This window comes from Lynx canadensis, chromosome B3 (assembly GCF_007474595.2).
Source record: "Lynx canadensis isolate LIC74 chromosome B3, mLynCan4.pri.v2, whole genome shotgun sequence".
In the NCBI taxonomy this organism is placed as follows: domain Eukaryota; kingdom Metazoa; phylum Chordata; class Mammalia; order Carnivora; family Felidae; genus Lynx; species Lynx canadensis.
In genome coordinates this window covers 62,464,383-62,486,158 of record NC_044308.2, presented here as the reverse complement: position 1 = coordinate 62,486,158, position 21,776 = coordinate 62,464,383, and the positions used below count along the sequence as shown (strand labels likewise).

Here is a 21,776-nt window from a genome sequence, read left to right as displayed (position 1 = left end):
TAAAGTTGGTCCTTTACAAATATCTAAAATTATGAAAAAATGTAGGCATCAACTAAAAATGGGTGAGAGGGCACATTGGTTTTTTTTTTTAATTATTTGTGGAGGTGGGTGAACAACAACAAAAAAGATTTTGAAAATGCTGCTCCAGATTCCATCTTCCTTCCCCTTTTCTGTATGACTTTTCTCCTTTTATCATCCCCTCTCCCTCTGAAGCATCCTTTTCTTCCTGTCAGCCTGCTTGTTCCCATCGGCACATGTATCCACTAGTAGCTGCATCTTTGAGAAAACCCTTCCTTGACCCCCACAACCCACCTCCAGTTATTGCCCAATTGCTCTACTCCATTCACAGATTCTTTAATGTCTACACCTGCCATCCCTGCTTCCTCATCTCTCATGTACCCTTTAACCCACTTTAATGTGGCTTCACTCAGACCTACCTCTCCACCAGAGTTCCTTTTGCTATACTTGCCAATGACTTCTTTACCAGTTATTCTCAATAGTTTACCACTCCCTCCTTTGGCAGTTTAAGACTTCCTCCTCCTGGCTTCTAAAACACCACCCTCTTTTTGTTGTCTTGTCACCTCTGTGGCACCTCTTTATCAGGTTTCTTGGTTGGCACCTTATCATTGCAACTTCTAAATGCTGCTATCCCTATCCTTGGCCCTAAGGCTCTTTGTATACTTCTTCTCTTGGAGATCCCATTCAGCTTTTATTTTATTTCTTTTAATGTTTATTTATTTTTAAGAGACAAACAGAGCATGAGCGAGGGAGGGGCAGGGAGAGAGGGAGACACAGAATCTGAAGCAGGTTCCAGGCTCCAAGCTGTCAGCACAGAACCTGACTCGGGGTCAAACTCATGATCCTCCAGATAGTGACCTGACTGAAGTCAGACGCTCAACCAACTGAGCCACCCAGGCACCCCCCTGGCTTCCCCCCTCCCCAAATATATCCATACACCCATGACTCCTAAGAGTCTATCTCCAAGACTCTCCTCTGGGCTGAAAGCCTATTTCAAACTGCCTACTTGACAACTCCACTTGAGTGTCTGAGAGGCATTTCAAGTTTACCTTGTTCAAAAAAGCTCTCAATCTCCCAGCAACACAAAATAGTGACTCTATCCACAGTTATTCAAGCCTGGGAGTTATCCTTAAGATCTCCCTCTCTCCTGCCCCTCCTTCTCCCGTATCCTGTCCAACACGGAGTCCTGAAATTCTATCCTCCAAAAGCTGTCTTAAATGTGTCTACTTCTTTTCCATCACTGTGGTGTCTGAATGGGATCTCTGTCTGATTGGATGGGGGCCCCCAAATGTGGGGCCAGTGGCATGGGCAGTGAAAGTGATGAAGTTTAGGGTGATGGGGGGGTTCGTGGGGTCCGGAGCCATTGGCCAAGAAAGAGTTCTGGAAGATGTCTTTGGTGCAAAAAGGTGATTTTATTAAAGCACAGGACAGGACCCGTGGGCAGGAAGAGCTGCACTGGGGTCCTGACGGTCATTCACTATATACCCTCAGGTCAGGATTAGAGTAAGTATCTAAGGAATTTTGGAAGCAAGGTTTCCAGCACCTTGAAGGACTAGCTGTTGCTAGGGAAATGCCATTTATTACCATTTAATAAAACCTCAGTCATGAGACCCTTCTGATGTATATCAGGGGGCCATGAGCTTGGAGTATGATTGCCAGCATATATCTTGGGGTGTTGAAGTAAAGGAAGTCGACTTACAGGGTCCTCTAGTTTGGGATAATGTTAAGCTAAGGTTCTCTTTGTTCCCAGCAAAGTGTCATCCTTGAGGCAGCTGAGCTCCTAGAGGGAGGTCACTCTGCCGATTTCAAGGACTTGTCAGTGGGCTGTAGGCAGTAAGGGAATTTAATTTTTCATTTGCCTTAGTTTCCCACCTTACCATGGCAAGCACTTAAACCCCTTTCCTTTGTTCTTGGGTAGCTGGGACTGTCCAAGGAATATCACACATATTCCACCTGGGGGGCAGGTGTGCTGGCCTGTATTTTACCCTCAACCTACCTCATGCTCCCTCATCAAAAGGATTCACCTGAGGCAGAACGAAGGCGATAGAAGGTTATGGAATACACCGCAAAGGAGCAGTGGGCAGGACAGCAGAGGGACTGTCTGAAACAAGGCAGTGGGTGGGGGCTGTTTTTAAAAGCAGAAGGTGAGGAGGTGTATGGACTATGGAATTTTCCCTGCTTTGGTAACCGTGCCTAGTTGTAAGCAGCCCGTTGGGTAGTTAGGGCCTATGGATATTTTGAGGTGGGTGGCCTGTCGGGCCCGTCAGGTGGTTGCTCTGGGCCCTTGCCACATTGTGTCTCTCAAGGCTGTTTGCCTAGAAGCGGTCTCTACAATCCTCACTGCTACCACCAGCCTTGCGGCCAGGCCACCATCATCTCTCATTTGAATGATGACAGTAGCCTCCCAGCCATCTCCTAGTTTTGCCCTTGCCCCCTTCAATCCATTCTCCATGAAGTAGCCAGAGTGAGCTTTTTAAAATATAAATTGAATAACACTCTACTGCTCTAATATTTCAATGACTTCCCATTACTCTTAAGGATCAAATCTAATCTCTTTACCTTTGGCCTGTAAAGCTTGCTATTTGACTACTTATCTCTCCGGCTTTATCTATACCACTTTCTTCCTCTGTGTCAGCCTTGCTTGCTCAATCCTGCTTTGGGACTTTGCATTTGTCCTCCCTTCTACCTACCCCACATTGTTCATCAGATTAACTCCCACTCATCTTTCATTAATCAAACATAAGCGTTTTCCCTCACTATTCGATTTCAATTGGGTTTCCCAGGCTTTTGCTGCCATAGCAGTGTAGAAAACGTTGAGGTTCGGAGCCAATGGCCAAGAAAGAATTCTTGAGACATCTTCAGTGCAAAAAGGTGGTTTTATTACATCACAGGGACAGGACTTGTGGGCAGAAAGAGCTGCACTGAGATTGTGAGGCGTGGCCGATTATACACTTTCAAGTTGGGAGGGGTTAGGAATAGCACAAGCCTCCAAGGTATTTTGAAAACCTTGAAGGTTTCCAGGATTCTGAGGCTAGGAAAAGTTAATTCATTACTGTTTAGTAAAATCTCAGCCATAAGACCCTTCAGATGTATATCAGTGGGTCATATTCTTGGAGGATGATTGCTAACATACATTTGAGGGGGGGTAGAGATAAAAGAAGTTTCCAAAGGAATTTTTATATGTTAGAGTAGATGTACAGGATCCTGGAGGTTGGGTAATGTTAAGCTAAGATTGTCTTTTGCCCTCAGCAAAGTGTCATCAAAGCAGCTGAGTTCCTAGAGAAATGTCACTCTGCCTATTTCAAGAACTTGTCAATGGGCTATCGGCAGTGAGGAAATTTAACTTTTCATTTGCCTTTGTTTCCCACATCAATTGTACACTGTGCTTTTCCTTCATAGTTTTACTACAGTTGGTAAATATGTATTTACTTGGTTTCCTTCCCCCCACTTAATTGAGGTGTAACTAGTGTTTGTGTGATTATTTATCATTTTCTATATTGTAAACTCCAGGAGGGCAGAGCCAGTCAGTCTGGGTATTTGTTGCCCCACCCCCATCTGTCCTGTTAGAAGGATGGTCGGGCACACAGCAAATGCTCAATAAATATTTATTGAGCGAAATGAATGAGTGCTTTAAGAGCTTAAGTACCCTCCCCTATTCTCTAGGAGTAGCTCTGAATCTCTTCTTAAAATCTGGGTAAGTGTTGGGGTACCTGGCTGGTCCAGTTGGTAGAGAATATGGCTCTTGATCTCAGGGTCATGAGTTCAAGCCCCAGGTTGGGGGTAGAGCTTACCTTTTTTAAACACGGGGGTAGGGGGGAATCTCCATGTGTTATTAAAGTTAGGACTGAGGGCAAGTGCCTGAGGTATTTCTGTCCACAGATCCTCTTTAAACGTCACCTACCACTCACCACTCTCTGCCTATCCAAATGCTCTGCGCTGTCGCCAATCAGCATGCAATCTCCCTAACAATCATGGACCAAATAAAGAGAAGGATTGTGACATGGACTCTAAACGTGACCGCATTTGCGTCTCAAGCCAGGAATATGACGCCCACAGCTCATTGCTCCTTCCAGGCCCGCAGAGTGCACCACTTCCCTCCCCTGCCCAGACCTGGGGGCTCCAACACCCAAAGCCTAGGAGCCCAGGCTCCGGCCATTCTTCTGACCTGCCGTACAGCATGGCAGCCCCCAAAGGCGTGGCCCAGGGCACAGATAGACGTACAACATGGCCGCCTACAGGGAGCACACCGCACGCCCTCCCGCCCGGCCACCGGAAGTTTCCATTTGAAAGCCAGGCGGCAGACCCGGTTGCTGGTGCGGCAGTTACTGCGGAGCAGCTTTTGAACCAGAGCGACGAGGGCTGCGAGTAGGAGCTACAGGCGCCTGGGTTCGGTTGTCCCGGGGCGAGAGACGGGGCTGGATGTCGGAGGCGGGCGGGATGGATGGACTGGGAATGGAGAATTTTCTTTCTCCCGACTTCTTCCCCGGGCCCGGACAGGCCAGGTCGCCCTCTCCCGGGGCCTTCCACCTGCTTGGGCCCCCTGGCCCACCGCAGGCTAACATTCGATTCGCACCTTCCAGGGCCCAGCCTTGCCGCCTCGTTACGATGACCAGCGTGGTTAAGACAGTGTACACCCTGCAGCCCCCCGCTGTGCAGAGCGGCGGCCTGCCGGCAGGTGGGTATCAACGCCGCCCTGCGGACTCGCGGAGGAGGTCTAGCCTAGGAGTATGAGGGCTTAGATCGGCGGCCTGGAAAGGGGAAGGGCATTCCATTGGCTCTGACAACCTGCTAACTCCCCCGAAACCTGGCTAAATTGCTGATTGTTCCACAATATTATTTCCTCAAGCTAGGAATCTCTTGTTAAGCAATTGCTCGTTTTGTTTCCAGAGTTGGGCTATCTGGCTGGACCCGATTTGTTACCTGGGAGAAGAGAGGAGAGTCTGATTCTTAGAGGGAGGCCCTGGGGTTCACTCACGTCTAGTTCACATTTGTAACTGTGTATATTCTTATGTAGTATATTCTCAGTGTTTGTTGGGTGAAATGAGAGAGAGGGGCCAGGCCTAGCTGGAGTTTTCCACAACCTTGGGAGAAGAGATAGGATTAAAAACAATTTTTGATTCCTTTGACATCCTGCTTTGTGTTACTGGGCTTGTGGTTGGAAGTCATCTCCTACAATCTGCAGTTGTCCAGCTGTGTAATCTGGAGAGCGTAGCATATAATAGACTTCAAACATCAGAACCTGTTGTGGGAGATTTGGAAACAGCTTTATTAAGACTCCTTTCCAGGAGACTGCCACTGGTGGTGAACAGTAACAGGATTGATCTGTGAGGTAAACAGCCTTGTCTCCAAAGGCTTAAAGGTTGTTTTTGTTTGTCTCGTGGCCTCAGAACACCTAAATGGTAATCTGGCTTCAGCAGGACTAGGAGTCTCTGGGGGAGCTGGAGCCTGGCCCCTTTACCCTGCCTTTCCCTTGGAGAACAGTGACCATCCTTGGGTGGAAAATGACGGGCTCTCCCCAGACAAGTTGGGAGTTTTCATCTCAGTTTTCTGTCCCTGTCCCAGCTTTATGATCATATATGACTGAAACAGTTTAACGTTTTAAGGCGATCTCCTAGGTTTTCTGTTTTGATTTTGGGCATCGACTTGTTTCTAAGTTTTAGTTTTCCAACTAGGTAACATACACATGTTAAAAACCCAAAGTTAGAAAACAATCTGCGGTGAAGAACGAGTCTCCCTTCCTTGACACCAGCCACCCAGTTCTCCTCCTTAGTGCCTCTCATTTCAAGAAGACAGTCTTTGTTAAATCCTGCTAAATTTTTCCTACAATGCAGCCCTTAGGTTCTAGCAAGTACGGATTATTTGGATCTGCTTCCAGTCAACGAAGAGTGTTAATTTTGATCAGTTTACTATTAAGACCCTTTCTCATGGGATATATTTGTTACCGTATAGAACTTCATACCTGAAATAGGATGTTCCCCCAGGATTACCTTTTACTTCAGACAAAGACCTGGGGCACCTGGCTGGCTTACTTGGTAAAGCATGTGACTCTTGAGCTCAGTTCTGAGTTCAAGCGCCACAGTGGGCATGGAGCCTACTTTAAAAAATAAATTAAAATAAATAAATAAAAACATGCGTACTTCAGAGACTTCAAAAAGAACCATTTTTTTCAACATATGAAGTTTATTGTCAAATGGGTTTCCATACAACACCCAGTGCTCATCCCAAAAGGTGCCCTCCTCGATACCCATCACCCACCCTCCCCTCCCTCCCACCCCCCATCAGCCCTCAGTTTGTTCTCCGTTTTTAAGAGTCTCAAAAAGAACCATTTTAATCTTTGCTTTGTGGGCACGAGCATGGAATATAGGGTATAAGTGCCCAGTGAGTGTACCTATAAATGAAATCATTTGTCAGCCTGAGAAATCATATTTATTCCAAACTATTGTGCAGCTAAAGTCATCACAACAAAATCTGTGTCAAATACAGATACCAGTTTCCTAATGCCTGTGATCCAGTGCTTTGTACCTCGTTTCTTCAACTTGATTTGTTACAGCCCTTAATTTAGGTCAAGCTGAAGGAGCCATTTTACACTGAGCAAAGTGAAAGTTGGTTTAAATTAGAAAATCCGTGGGGGGAGAGGTGGTGAGGCAGCGTGTAACTCCAGAACATGTTACTTGAACTTGCTGTGGTCTATAAATGGTAAAAAGACTGTGTGGTGGAGGGCTGGCATAGGGACTAGGGGGAAATGCTCCTCTCTGGGGCAGAAGCATGTCATGGCAGGGCCACTTCTCAGGTTATCTGGCAGTACCCTAGCAAGATAAGAACAGAATGTCAACTAATGAATTCACTTAATGAATACACAAAAGGGCTGAAGTAAAGGCAATCATCATGAAAAGGGTAAGAAGGGGCACCTGGGTGGCTCAGTGGGTTAAGCGCCCAACTTTCAGCTCAAGACATGATCTCACGATTCATGAGTTCGAGCCCCATGTCAGGCTCTGTGCTGTGTGCTGACAGCTCGGAGCCTGGAGTCTGCTTAGGATTCTGTGTCTCCCTCTCTCTCTGCCCCCTGCCCCCCTCTTGCACATGCTTGCTCACTCCCTCCCTCCCTCCCTCTCTCAACAATAAATAAACATTAAGAAGTTAAAAAAAAAAAAAAAAAAGGGCGGGGGGTGGGGGAGAAGACTAGAGGAAATCATTCAGAAATGGTGTGTGAAATATTGTCAAGTGTGAAGTTCTGAAGTGTTCTATATGTTCAGCTAGTGGGTACCAAACCCCTGTTAATATGCCGGATACTCTCTAGGCGCTAGGGACACAAAGATGTCTCAGAGTATTTAGGGAGACTGGTCAAAACAAGTGTGTGGCAGTTCAAAGAGAACCTCATAGCAGCTTGAGTGTAGCCTTGGGAGAGCAAACTGAATGCTTAGGAGCTTAACAAGGTGGTTCAATTCCACTGGAGACGGATGAAGGATTCAGCTGTGTTTTGCCCTGCTGATGGCCACACTGGCTCGCATTTGGCTCTTTGCTTGTATCAGCCTCCACTTTCACATCTGTGCCCTCTGGCCGTTCACTTTGCTGCACCATCAAGCTTTTGGCTGTCCTCAAACACATTGCACTGTCACATTCGAAGAGTTTTAGTTTCCATCCCCGATTATTCTCGAACTCTTATTCTTCTGAATTGATCTCCACGAGTTGTGGTTGGCCAGAATGAAAATCCAAGTGTCCGACGACCTGGAACAGAACTGTTTGTTATAGAGTCGCAGCTATTGGGTCATGGTGCTTGAGTCTTCACCCGCTTGCTTTCCTTTGCAGACACACAAACTCGAGCCCCTTCTAAGAGCCTCTTACCAGTGAAGTCCAAAGAAGTGGATGTTTCCAGGCTTCATTCAGGAGGTGCAGAGAACGATGTTACAAAAATCATCAAACCAAGACGAGAGAACGGGTGAGAGTCAGAGCATTGGTATCCAGTGAGAACCTCTTGCTAGAAATTACTCAGCATCAAGATTTAGAAAGTAGGGTTTTTGAGAGCACAGGGCAGCGGGAGTCAGTGACCCAAAGCAGTCAATCAGTTCTGAAGAGGCCCAGCAAGGGTTAAGATAAGAGGTACTCTTTCCTCTCTCACCACTTGCTCTGAGTGTGCAGACAGCAGTACTGTGGCCAAACAACAGCCCTAAGTGGTGGTCGGAGTGGGTGGGGCTGCTTGCTAGCCTAGGTTGCTGGTCTGAGCAGAGTCCAGCCCAGGGAAGTGTGTGCCCCTCCCTCTTCTCAGTTCCCATAGAAGCAAGGTTGACATGAGATAATTACACCGTTTTGAGCAGCAGCAGGTCTGTCGGGTGGTCGAGGTGGTCAGGAGAGGAGCCCATTCCCTATTAATAGTCTGGGCTGAGACAAAAGTGCAAGGACCCTCAGAGCTTCTCAAGCGGCTGCTGTTTGCATTCTATGGAATCTCTTGTTCTTTCTTCAGAAAACCAAGCTCTTTGTTCTGCCTTGTTCACCACACACGTAACAGTGCCACAAGTCTCTGATTTCTCTGTTGTTTCCTTTTTTAATTGAGGTATGTTATTAACACACATTATATTAGTTTCAGGTGTACAATATAATGATCAGGTATTTGTGTATGTTGCAAAATGATCGCCACAATGAGACTAGTTAACATCCCGGTTTCTTTGTTTTTGCTCCTCTAGGCAGGTGAAAGCTGCAGACACTGCCTTTAGGAGGAACATCAGAAAAAGGTGAGCATCGGGGTAAATGAAAGCTGGCCACTATTTTGGGGTGGTGGATCTCAGTCGCGTACTTCAGAATCACTCGTGGGTTCTTGTAATGTGTTATAGTCTGGGTGCCATCCCAGAAAGTTGAGTGGAATTTTCAGGGATGAAGCACAGCCAAGTTTGAGAACCACTGTCAGGGCAAGGATCCGTGATGCTACCATCTTGAGAACCAGACGAGCTTTCTGGGCTCCATGCCAGGACCACTGCTAATTGGAAATCACACCCAGCTAGATAGCCCATCAATAGGAGCGTGAGCCTTCAGGATAGGAGGCACTGCATGTGGTTAGTGACTTTGAGATGGAGGTGATGGTGGTGGTGGTAGAATCCTGGGGAAGGATCCATCTCTCTGTTTGAGGCTAGCTTGGATGTTTTGCAGTCCTGAAGACGGAAATAGTGCAAGCTGGAAAGTTTGTAGACATAGGTTCTGATTCCAAATCTAATTCCAAATAGGTTCTAATTCCAAATCTATAATAGATTTGGGCATGTCTTAAAAGTTCTGAAGATAGGAGCACATGGCCAGCTTAGTCAGTAGAACAATGTGACTCTTGATCTCAGGGTTTTGAGTTCGAGCCCCATGTTGGGTGTAGAGATTACTTAAAATCTTTAGGGCACCTGGGTGGCTCAGTCGGCTGAGCATCCGACTCTTGATTTTGGCTGAAGTCATGATCCCAGGGTCATGGGATCAAGCCCCACGTTGGGCTCTGTGCTGACTGTGGAGCCTGCTCAGGATTCTCTCTGTCTCATCCTCTGCCCTTCTCCCCCACTTGTGCTCTCTCTCTCTAAAAAGTACAGGGAAGCCTGGGTGGCTCAATCGGTTGGGCGTGACTCTTGATTTTGGCTTAGGTCATGATCTCATGGTTCTGAGATCAAGCCCAATGTTGGGCTCCGTGCTGATGGCGTGGAGCCTGCTTGGGATTCTCTGTCTCCTTCTCTCTGCCCCTCCCCCATGCTCTCTCTCTGTCTCTCTCAAAATAAATAACCAAAAAAAAAAAAAAGTAAATAATAAAACCTTAAGAAAATTATGAAGATAAAATACTATTCAAGAAGGACTCTGAGGGCATCGAAAAGAGAGGTTAATATTGATCATAATGGCTAATATTTATTAGGTATTTACTGTGTATCTGTAGCTGTGCTAAGAATTATTACATGTATTCTCTCTCATTTTTCACAATAATGTTATGAGATGTGGGTATTACCCTAATTCTAGAAATGAGGAAACCAAGCCTCAGAGAGGTTATGTAGCTTACTGAAGGTCATAAACTATTAGATAATGAAGCCAAGATTCGAACTCCTGTTTGTGTGACCTTATAACCCATTTTAACCCCTCCACTGCTTCATACAAGCACAATTATCATTACAGCTACAAGCCACTGAGCAAGCAGAAATCAGAGGAAGAGCTCAAGGATAAGAACCAGCTCTTAGAGGCCGTCAACAAGCAGCTGCACCAGAAGTTGACTGAAACTCAGGTGAGAGACCCACCAGACCTCTGTCATCACTGCACTGGGGAATGCATGGAATCCCGAGGGACGGCCCCTTGGGTGGGAGCAAGCTTGCAATGCCCAGGTGCCCAAGGGCAGAAGGGGAAGACACCGGGCTTGGGCTGTGGCTGTCCAAGAGTAAGGGCAGCAAAACCACCCCCGCAGAGTGGAACAGGCCTCATCTGTCTGCATGGCACCCCGATAGGGAGAACTGAAGGACCTGACCCAAAAGGTGGAGCTGCTGGAGAAGTTTCAGGATAACTGTTTGGCAATTTTGGAGAGCAAGGGCCTCAACCCAGGTAAGAGACGGTACACAGTTGCCTTCAGAGGAGTCAGTGCACCTGCCGCCTCCTGGGCTGATTGTGGACTGGCTGTCAGGAGTTCGGCATGGCATCAGCTGGTCCATTTAGTGCAGGGGTTGCTTAGCAAAACCCTGAAGATTTGGGAGAGTTTTTCTTTCTTTTTTTAAAGATTTTTTTCTTTTTGTTTTTAAGTCATCTCTACACCCAGTGTGTGGCTTGAGCTTATAACCCAGACATCAAGAGTCATATCCTCTACCGACTGAGCCAGCCAGGCACCCCTGGAGGAGCTTTCCTTTGTTCCCTTGTGATGTTGACTTAAACCAACAGAATTTCAGATAGTTGTAGAGAGAGGATTATCTCTTATCTGAACACTTTGTGCCATTCATTTGATGCTAACAAGTATGACCTTGCAAATAGATCAGAAATATTTCATTTCTTTCTTTTTTTTAATTTAAAAACTTTTTTTTTACGTTTATTTATTTTTGAGAGAGAAACACACACACAGCGCAAGCAGGTGAGGGGCAGAGAGAGGGGAAGACCCAGAATCCAAATTAGGCTCTAGGCTCTGAGCTGTCAGCACAGAGCCCGACGTGGGCTTGAACTCACGAACATGAGAGATCATGACCTGAGCTGAAGTCGGATGCTAACCAGCTGAGCCACCCAGGTGCCCCACATTTCTTTCAAGGCAGATAGCAAACAGGGTAAATTTCCCAGATGGGAAAAGATAGAGGTGACACTATTTCAAGAGTTCCTAAACCTGGCTGATCAGCAGAATCACAATAGTTAAATGTGACTTTTTTTTTTAATATTTGCTTATTTTCGAAAGAGAGAGAGAAAGACAGGCAGACAGCACATGAGTGGGGGAGGGGCAGAGAGAGAGGGAGACACAGAACCCCAAGCAAGAGCCAGGCTCTGAGCAGTCAGCACAGAGCCTGACGTGGGGCTCGAACTCAAGAACTGTGAGATCATGACCCGAGCTGAAGTTGGACACTTAATCCACTGAACCACCCGGGTGCCCCTTAATTGTGATTTCTATTCTGACCCTGTCCCTAGAAAGCAGAGTCTATAGCAAAGAGGGGCATAGAGAAAGGAATTGCCGAAAGACTATACTCAGACTGAGTTGAGGAGCCTGAGAATACCAAGTAAAGGGGCCCAGGCTTCTTTGAATTCAGGGACACTGGCTTTGAATGCTGCTGATTAACCTGTGCATTTTAGTATATATTCTTTATAGTCACCGTATATGTTTTTGTATAATTTTAATTTGCGATATATATGCACTACTTTTACCGAAAATAATAATTTATTAAGCCTGAAAAGATTTTTTTTTTTTAAAAAAGACACATTTATTCAGCGTCGTGATCAGACTATTACATTTAGCAATCAACAGCATGGGTGCAAAAAAAAAATCTACATTAAAACCCTTTGTTGGGGGGCGCCTGGGTGGCGCAGTCGGTTAAGCGTCCGACTTCAGCCAGGTCACGATCTCACGGTCCGTGAGTTCAAGCCCCGCGTCGGGCTCTGGGCTGATGGCTCAGAGCCTGGAGCCTGTTTCCGATTCTGTGTCTCCCTCTCTCTCTGCCCCTCCCCTGTTCATGCTCTGTCTCTCTCTGTCCCAAAAATAAATAAACGTTGAAAAAAAAATTAAAAAAAAAAAAAAAAACCCTTTGTTGGAATGCTTTACACTTTCCACAGAACAAAAACTAAAATCACCTATGTTAAACAATTAGTCACAAATACAATCCTCGAGTTTTTGTCCATACACACGAGTATTGTCTAATAAATGTCTTCTTTGTAGCGGCTAGGCCCTGCCACCACTGTGCTTGGTTGAGTTCACAAATCTGTTGTAACCTGTAGCTTCCCTGTCACTTCTGTGGCTCTCCCCTCCTGCTAAGCTTTGTTTCCTGGCAGTAATTAAAACCTTCTGCCACTGCCATAGCTACTGCTTTTGCTGGAACCATCATAGCCACTTTGGTTTTGTGGTTTGGCAAAGTATTGGCCTCCACCACCATAGGGGCCAGAGCTTCTGCCTCCAGAATTTGAAGACTGACTGTTGTAATTGCCAAAATCATTATAGCTTCCGCCACCTCCAAAGTTGCTTCCATCGATACCAAATCCGTTATAGCCATCCCCACTGCCACCATCCACCATCACTTCGACTGCCACCAAAGCCACCTCACCCACTGAAGTTTCCTCCACGGCCAAAGTTGTCATTCCCACCAAAAACACCTCCATGACCACCACCGAAGTTTCCAGAACCACTTCGACCTCTTTGGCTGGAGGAAGCACTAGCCATCTCTTACTTAGATGAAACTTTCCTTACTTTACGGTTGTGGCCATTCACAGTATGGTATTTTTTGAATGACGATCTTGTCTACAGGGTCATGGTCATCAAACGTTACAAAAGCAAAGCCTCTCTTTTTGCCACTGCCTCGGCCAGTCATGATTTCAATCACTTCAGTTTTCCCATACTGTTCAAAATAATCTCTTAGATGATGTTCTTCAGTGTCTTCTTTAATGCCACCGACAAAAATCTTTTTCACAGTTAAGTGGGGACCAGGTGTTTGAGAAGCTTCTCTCGAGATAGCCCTCTTTGGTTCTACTACTCTTCCATCCACCTTGTGTGGCCTTGCAGTCATGGCTGCATCTGTCTCTTCCACAGTGGCCTACGTGACAAACCCAAAGCCTCCGGAGTGCTTGGTGTTTGGGTCTGTCGTTGCCACACAGTCCGTGAGCATTCCCCATTGCTCAGAATGGCTCCTCAGACTCATCCATTGTCTCAAAGCTCAAACCTCTGATGAAAACCTTCTGTGGCTTTTTAGGCTCTTTGGGATACTCTGACTTAGACATGACAGCGGTGGGAGGGGAGACTTTAAGGATGCTTAAAGGCAGCATCTACAGGCAGAAAGCCTGAAAAGCTTTTAAAAATAGTTTTTTGGGGGCGCCTGGGTGGTGCAGTCGGTTAAGCGTCCGACTTCAGCCAGGTCACGATCTCGCGGTCCGGGAGTTCGAGCCCCGTGTCAGGCTCTGGGCTGATGGCTCAGAGCCTGGAGCCTGTTTCCGATTCTGTGTCTCCCTCTCTCTCTGCCCCTCCCCCGTTCATGCTCTGTCTCTCTCTGTCCCAAAATAAATAAACGTTGAAAAAAAATTTAAAAAAAAATAGTTTTTTGTATTGTCAGTGAAACAGAAAAATCCAACCTTTGCATTTTCTCTAGACAGATTTTCTGCTGAGCTGAAGAGAAAGCAGATTGAACTTTTGACCATATCCAAAACTAGAACAGAGGGAGGTAAAATAAAGCTCGGAGGGTGGGTGTAGGTGACCCTGCCAAGGTGAAAACTCAGTAGACAGTCAGGGACCAGACACTCAGAGAAGTTTCCCTCATGAGTATTCCTATACTTGTCCGTGGAGGGGTTTTTATTTCTGTTTAAGGTGCAGTTCCCTGAGCAAGCTGACTCTGTTGTTTGTATCAGTTTTAGGCAGTGAGACCCTGGCGTCACGGCAAGAAGCCACCACAGATCACACGGACTCTATGGTGAGGGCATGGGTGTGAGTGTGTGGGGGCCAAGGGACCACGGGTCTCTGCACAGCTAAGAAAGTCTCTGCCATGTGCCCACCAACCCCAGGAAGCAGCCTTTGTTTTCCACAATAGTGGAAGAGAGCCGTGGATATGTACTCGAAAAGCATATTTTACTTGGAAGGCAATTTTGTGCTTACAGATATGAGTGAGTCTGAGTTGAAAATATGCTCCTTTGAGACACATATAGGATGAACCTGTAGAGAGAACTTTCTGGTTTCTCTGTTCTCCACTTTACCAAATTCTCCCCTTACCCATTTACTGAGAACTGTGTGATGGAAAGGTGCAGCCTGAATTAAATTCGGCTTCTCTTTGGTTCTCTCCCAAAGTAGGAAGGTAGTTGTTCAGGGTTAAGTCTTTTGAGCTTCTCTGACTTCTTCACCAGGAAGATCAGTGGTCATATTAGAATAATAGAAGACTCGAGATGGAAGCCTTCCTCCAGTCCCACAGGCTAGTAGTCACCTCTCCAGTGGCTACTGTGTTTTGACCACATTGGCTGTGTAACATAGAGCACCCGGAAGTGGGGGTGGTCTGTCCATCCTGTGGATTGAGTTCCTCCGGGGTGCCCACTAGAGAGCCTGCCACAAGTGGGGCACTCAGTAGATGACTGAGCTAAGGGAAGGCTTGTTAGCAATCATCTAGCCAACTTTCATTTTATATAAAGAGATTATGGGGCGCCTGGGTGGCGCAGTCAGTTAGCGTCCGACTTCAGCCAGGTCACGATCTCGCGGTCCGTGAGTTCGAGCCCCGCGTCAGGCTCTGGGCTGATGGCTCGGAGCCTGGAGCCTGTTTCCGATTCTGTGTCTCCCTCTCTCTCTGCCCCTCCCCCGTTCATGCTCTGTCTCTCTCTGTCCCAAAAATAAATAAACGTTGAAAAAAAAAATTTTTTTTATATAAAGAGATTAGTTTATATAAAGCAAGTTTTCACCTATCAATAAAGATTTGTTATCACACTGTACTTTCCTTTTAGTTGCTACTGGAAACTTTGCAAGATGAGCTGAAGCTTTTTAATGAAACAGCCAAAAAACAGATGGAGGAGTTACAGGTGAGAGACAGATGTCACCCCGAGTCAGGATTACCATTCCTACCACAGTAGGTGGATCTGTGGAGGACTCTTTCCTTATTTACCTATTTATTATCTTTAACAAACCACTTTTTAAACGATAATGGAGTTACCGAAGAGTTGCAAAGATAATACAGAGAATTCCATTCCCTTAATGTTAACACCATATATTATCATAGTACATTTATCAACATTAAAAACCAACATTGATGTGTTACTCTTAACTAAATTCTGAGACTTCATTTGTTTTCAACCACTTTTTCAAAACCAATTTTCTCTTCTAAAGACGCAGAAATGTTCACAGCTACAGGGCTTAAGGCGATGTGCAAACACTAGATGGCTCAAAGTAAGAGGTGGGCCTGTGCAAACTGTGCTCTGGAAACTTGGTTATCTCAAGGAAACCTGGAATAGGAAACCCAGATTCTTGGGTCTGGACTTCTTTGGATTGGTTGGAAGAATCATGGGATAGTACACTGGAACCTAGAGGATTTCGTGGCTCCACTTTAGATATAGGAGAGAGACCATCCCTAAAATGAGCACAGATGTACAAATTTAAGGTAGAAAATACAATGTCGGGGCGCCTGGGTGGCGCAGTCGGTTGGGCGTCCGGCTTCAGCCAGGTCACGATCTCGCGGTCCGTGGGTTCGGGCCCCGCGTCAGGCTCTGGGCTGGTGGCTCGGAGCCTGGAGCCTGTTTCCGATTCTGTGTCTCCCTCTCTCTCTGCCCCCCCCCCGTTCATGCTCTGTCTCTCTCTGTCCCAGGAATGGATAAACGTTGAAAAAAAAAATTAAAAAAAAAAAAAAAAAAAAAAGAAAATACAATGTCTGTCAGTATTCTAATGGTCTTCCTCAATGGAAGAGAAGTATCATGTCCTGAGATGGTATTGTCTCCCATGTGAATCAAAGTTTTGTGGGTGTTTGTTTTGTTTGTTTCTTTTTGAATGTCTTTCCATGCAGGCCTTAAAAGTAAAGTTGAAGATGAAAGAAGAAGAGCGGGCCCGGTTCCTAGAGCAGCAGACATTATGTAACAGTCAAGTGCATGATTTTACAACAGCCCTTGAGGAAATGGAGCAGCTATTGGAAATGTGACAAAAAGCAAGTGACCAGCCGGCTCCCTCTTGGGGTTAAACTCTCAGAGGAAGCCACTTAGGACATCTGCTTCTTGGCCATGACCTTCTAGGACTCACCATCCCCAGAATGAAAACTGTTTCTGCAGTAGGATTAAGGACAGTTGATGCCGGAATGGCGGTTCCTCCTTAAACAAGTGTTCCCAGCCTTTCAGATTGGTCGGCTCTCCTGAACCTCACATGTACATAACTGAGGCCTACGAAGAGGGGGTGCCTGGAAGCTTGGATCAACCTTCTACGCAACAAAGCGGCAAGCCATTAGAATCAGACCAAATCAGTCATAGTCAGAGGATCCCAAAGGTAACATTCAGATGTGTAGGAAGAAAGCCTTAATTGTACAGCGGAGCACAGATGCTCCACAGGAGACATCACTGAGAAGCCACGCTAGACTTTCTAACTTGGAACACATTCTGTCTCATCCCGGTTGGGCTCTATACCTCATTGTAAATCAGTGAACTTGAAGTTACTTAAGATGGCTTAATAAATGGGGGTGAAGGTATAGATAGCAATAACACCTACCTGAAACCGTACACCTTGGAGCTTTTAATCTAAATCACTTCCGTTTTTTGGGTTTGGTTTTGGTGATTTTTACGAAGTGCTACTTTTAAAATAAATAATTCTATAACTGTCCGGACTACACACTGAGAAATGGAAATAGCCTTTTAACTTAAGTGTGTCCACTGAACACTCTTGAGCTAATCTAGTTAACACAGTCAAGACACTGATTTAACCCAGAATATTTTTCTTCTACTTAAGTGCCCTGTGGCTAGCCCTGCCGTCTTCCAGGAGCAGTAGCCTTCTGAGGGTGTGCCCTTTTAGAGCAGTGGGTGCCAGACTCCATCCACCAGGCGTGTGTCACTAGCTGCCTGTGTCTTCCCTATGTTCTTAAGCATGGTCACGGACTGCTGTTTGCACAGCCAGTCCTGGACCTGGCCCCGTGGATCCTTAGTCAGCTGAAGTCCGTGGCAGGCTTCCCTGCTGGCTTACTAAAGGCACAGCTATTTTCATTTCTTGGTTGATCGAGGCAGACTTTGGCTTTGGCTGTCTTCCTTTTTTTTTTTTTAATGTGTATTTACTTTTTTTTAATGTTAATTTCATTTTTGAGATAGAGCGTGAGTAGGGGAGGGACAGACAGAGAGAGGGAGAGCAAGAATTGAAGCAGGCTCCAGGCTCTGAGCTGTTAGCACAGAGTCCTACGCGGGGCTCGAACCCATGAACCATGAGATCATGACCTGAGTGAAGCCGAACACTTAACCAACTGAGCCGCCCACGCCTCCTGGCTATCTTCCATTTTTTTCCTGCATCTCCCAATTTCTTCACCAAACTCCCATCTACTCTTGAGCATTGAGTCTGCCACCCAATCAGAGCAAGTAACACCTCCACCCTAACTTTCAGGGATGGCTAAATTTCTTTGCCTTCATACGAAAACATTCACACAGTTGGTTATGTCCCAAAAATTATGAGGGGAAACCCAGTTACATATTCTCACCAGTGATAAGGACTGAATATTCTACCCATTTTCAAAAATGTTGACAGTTAAAAGATTGTTTGTCCAAATAATTTGAAATTGGCATTTCTGGCCAAAAAAAAAAAGTTCTACTTCTTGGAAGGAGAGGAGGGGGAAACTCAGCTGTGGGATCCTTACCTCCTTGTCGGACCTCCCTAGTTAACACCTAGGAATGTAACTCAGTGGCTGTTACTTATCTTTCCAGCACAGAAACCCCATTTACCTCGTAGCTTGGCTCCCAAGGGACCTTCACCTCACTGTTCTTTGCACTCCCAAATGGCGTTTCTGCACTCTTGCCTTTGCCCGTTTCCCTCCAACTTCTGCTCCATCTGCCTTTTGTACATGTGGAGGTGTTTCTGGGTGTTTAATCTGATCTGGAGCCTGGATGAATTCATATATGTTATATTAACTCAGCAAATAGTGATCTGTACCCTCCACTTTGCTGGATGCTATAGGAAACTTAACACGCATGGCATTCCTTAACCTCAAAGATGCTTGTCATCTATTTGGTAAGACAACGTGCTGGTGACATGTAAGTTAATAACAAGCAGCAATACTTTACTAACAGGGTTGTGTGATAGAGTTGTGTACTCTAATAGTTAACCCTGGCTAATTTGGTGGAAGAAGGCTTGATGGAGGAGGTAGAACAAAGATTGAAGGAAGAGTAACATTTGGAGAGGCTAGCTAGAAAGTTAAGGGCCTTCCAGGTTGGTGAATACGTGGAGGTCTGGGGAGAGTAGCAAGCTCAGGCCATGGGAGCCTCACTTCCTTTCCCCACTCTTTGCTCTATGCCCTATGCATCTCTTCTGCCTGCTGTTCCTGAGTTCCAGCCTTGTGTGGTAACCCAATCATCTAGTAAATAAATGTTTCTCTGAGTCTGTGAGCTGCTCTAGCAAACTAACCTGGGGAGGGGGTATCATTGGAACTTCAGGGGGAAAGAGTCATGAAATGTCCAGATGAATCTTGGAGAAATGAGTATGGGAAACTAGGCTTGTTCAGAGGGTTCAAGATGAGAGGGGATTATGTCTGACACTTAAGTGAGCACTTGTAATATGCCATCCATGGTGTTTTACATGTTCCTCCTTATCGTACTTCTTAGGTAGTCTTCATTACCATCACAAGGTAAACACTATTACCTCCTTTTACAGCCAGGGAAATAGGCACCGAGAAGTTAGGTGGTTTGCCCAAGGTCAAACAACAAGCAAATACTGGAGAAAGATTTGAGCCAGGAATAGTGGGGGCAGGGACGTACATGGTGTTAGTAGAAGTCATGAAGATCCTTAAATGCCAGGCTAAGAGGTGTGGATTTTTGTCATCCAGGCTAGAAGTTTCCAAACTTTCCCTAGTGTCTTAGTAATATTTATGACACCTGAAGAAATACCTAATGGTTCTATTTTAAGTAGTGAGATCCATCAGCTTAGTAGGTATTTGAAAAAATAATGTACATAAATCTAAGAGAAAAATGTCATTGCTTTTTTTAGTTAGTTATTTATTTACTTAAGCAATCTCTACACCCAATGTGGGGCTTGAATTCGTGACCCCAGGAGCAAGAGTCACCTGCTCTTCCCACTGAGCCAGCCAGGCACCCTGTGTTTCATTTTTAACTAACTATAATTACTCACTAATGCAATCATCAGTGCAAAATGAACAAACTTTTAAGAATCTCTAAAAGCAAGGAGTTTTATTAGAGCCCAAGTAAGAACAGCTGCCCAGACATCATGCTTTTCACAGGGAAGGTGCTCCAGAGAATGAACAGTTTTACATTGAACAGTTTCTTCTGCGTTGTTAAATTTTTTTACATTTTGTAAAAGCTCAAAAGATAATAGCTTAACATACAGGTATGAATCATGAATTTTATGAGTTTAATGAGTTTACTGTCAAGGAGCACAGAGAGTAGGAGTATTGATTGATATCTTAAGAACAGATATTTTTCCTTTAGGGCTTCAGATGTACAATGTATGCTTGGTTGGCCATAAATCAGGCTTATATGAAGGTTCATATGAAGTTTATGTACATGCTGATTTATAAATCTAAAATTGTCTTTCCTTATGTTTCAGGCTTTTAGAAAAGCTTTTTCTCTCACCAGAACGTTAGGCACTGTTTAACTTCTCAAACCGTGGAATCAAGTTGGACCACTACCACCTTCATTCCCTGTTGACATGAAAGGAACCTAAATGACCTAATGTTGAAACTGACCTACTTCAAGCTAGTAGTAACTATATTTTCTAGTAGGATGTCAAGTATCACTGTGATTCACCCCAAAGTTAAAATATCCATGGTATCCCTCTGAGTTTGCTGCCCATGGGTACCTTGGCTCACATTCTGGAACCACAAATCTAGGCAATAATGAATCCCTGAGAAATTTTTCAGCAGGCAGTCATCGTACTATTTTAGAAAAATGAATCCAGCATTGGTGTTAAAGATGGATGGCGGGATTGAGACAGGAGTGTCAGGACATCAGGAAAACAGAAATGAATGTGTTAGGGCCATGACAGCAAAGGTGTAAGGGAAGATTTGAAACACGAGAAAGCTACACGAATTACAGATGACCCTTGAACAAGGCAGAGGTAAAGGACACTGACCCCTCTCCCATGGGTGCAGTTGAAAATCTGTATCACTTAAAAAAAAAATGTTAGAATTTTTATTAGGTGAGATGTATTTATTTTAAGTAATCTCTACACCCAACATGGGGCTCAAATTTACAAGGTTGAGATCAAGAGTCACATGCCCTACCACCTGAGCTAGCCAGGCACCTTGAAAATCTGCATAGAGCTTTTGACTCCCCAAAACTTTATTAATAACCTCTTGGCCAAACCAGTAACATAGTTGGTCAACACCCATTTGGTATGTTTTATGTATCAATACTGTATATTTAAGGTAAGCTTGAGAAAGAAAATGTTATTAAGAAAGTCATAGGAGAAAATACATTTACAGTACCATACTGTGTTGAAATCAATATATAAGTGGACCCCTGCAATTTCAAACCCATGTTCTTCAGGGGCCAACTGTAATGTATGGCACAAATTGGGGGGGGTGGGGGGAAGAATCTACATACTTAAGGGTTTTCAGCAGGGGTGACAGTAAGAATTCTTTATAAAATAAGGATGGAAAACTTCAGTTTACAGCCCATCCCTAGCCAGATGGGTATGTGTTGGAATCCCAGCCCAGGCACTAAAAAGTGGTCTTTGCAAATTACTTCTCTTAGTCCTCATTTCTTTTTTTTTTTTTTTTTTTTTAAGTTTAATTTAAAAAAAATTTTTTTTCAGGTTTCTTTTTTTTCAATATAATTTATTGTCAAATTAGTTTCCATACGACACCCAGTGCTCATCCCAACAAGTGCCCTTCTCAGTGCCCATCACCCACTTTCCCCTCTTCCCCACCCCCCATCAACCCTCAGTTTGTTCTCAGTATCCGAGAGTCTCTTATGATTTGCCTCCCTTCTTCTCTGTAACTTTTTTTTCCCCTTCCCCTCCCCCATGGTCTGTTAAGTTTTTCAAGATCCACATATGAGTGAAAACACATGGTATCTGTCTTTCTCTGACTGTCTTAGTCTCATCTCTTATCAGTAGAGATAATACCTGTCTTGCTGGATTGCATTTCCCACACCTAACCTAACAAAGATTATATCAAAGTTCAAATTTATCTTCAATGATGTCCCTTAATAATCTTGCTCTCAACTTCCACTATAGTGCTGGCTCTCAGTCTCCATCCTTGGTGCACACTTTACCATGCCTTTGTAACCCTCAGATACTCAACTTCCTCTCCAATAGACACTCCCAACTTTCATCCCTTCTGGCTACTGTCCATCTTCTGTTCACAGGCAAATTTCTTTTCTTTTCTTTTCTTTTTTTTTAAGATTTTATATTTGGGACACCTGGCTGGCTCAGTTGGTAAAGCACATGACTCTTGGTCTCTGGTTATGAGGTCAAACCCCGTGTTGGGTGTGGA

At 45.0% G+C, this 21,776-nt stretch overlaps 1 protein-coding gene and 1 pseudogene across 1 annotated transcript; one reads left to right on the top strand and one right to left on the bottom strand.

Moving 5' to 3' along the window:
• The first annotated feature begins 4,195 nt into the window (after window positions 1–4,195).
• On the top strand, window positions 4,196–16,958 carry KNSTRN (kinetochore localized astrin (SPAG5) binding protein). Its single transcript, XM_030320184.1, has 9 exons — window positions 4,196–4,383; window positions 4,599–4,693; window positions 7,825–7,954; window positions 8,697–8,744; window positions 10,141–10,246; window positions 10,464–10,557; window positions 14,029–14,090; window positions 15,103–15,177; window positions 16,152–16,958. Exons 1-9 carry the CDS (start codon window positions 4,196–4,198, stop codon window positions 16,281–16,283), a joined length of 930 nt encoding a protein of 309 aa, XP_030176044.1. The 3' UTR covers window positions 16,284–16,958.
• On the bottom strand, window positions 12,349–13,417 carry LOC115516104 (annotated as a pseudogene).
• Window positions 16,959–21,776: the final 4,818 nt, after the last annotated feature.

Bases quoted from the DNA above. Each gene is read 5' to 3' on its own strand.
- KNSTRN (XM_030320184.1), top strand. From the start codon at position 4,196: ATGGCAGCCCCCAAAGGCGTGGCCCAGGGCACAGATAGACGTACAACA. The intron at 4,384-4,598 runs GTAGGAGCTACA...CGCACCTTCCAG, and splicing joins CAGAGCGACGAGGGCTGCGA to GGCCCAGCCTTGCCGCCTCG. The intron at 7,955-8,696 runs GTGAGAGTCAGA...TTGCTCCTCTAG, and splicing joins AAACCAAGACGAGAGAACGG to GCAGGTGAAAGCTGCAGACA.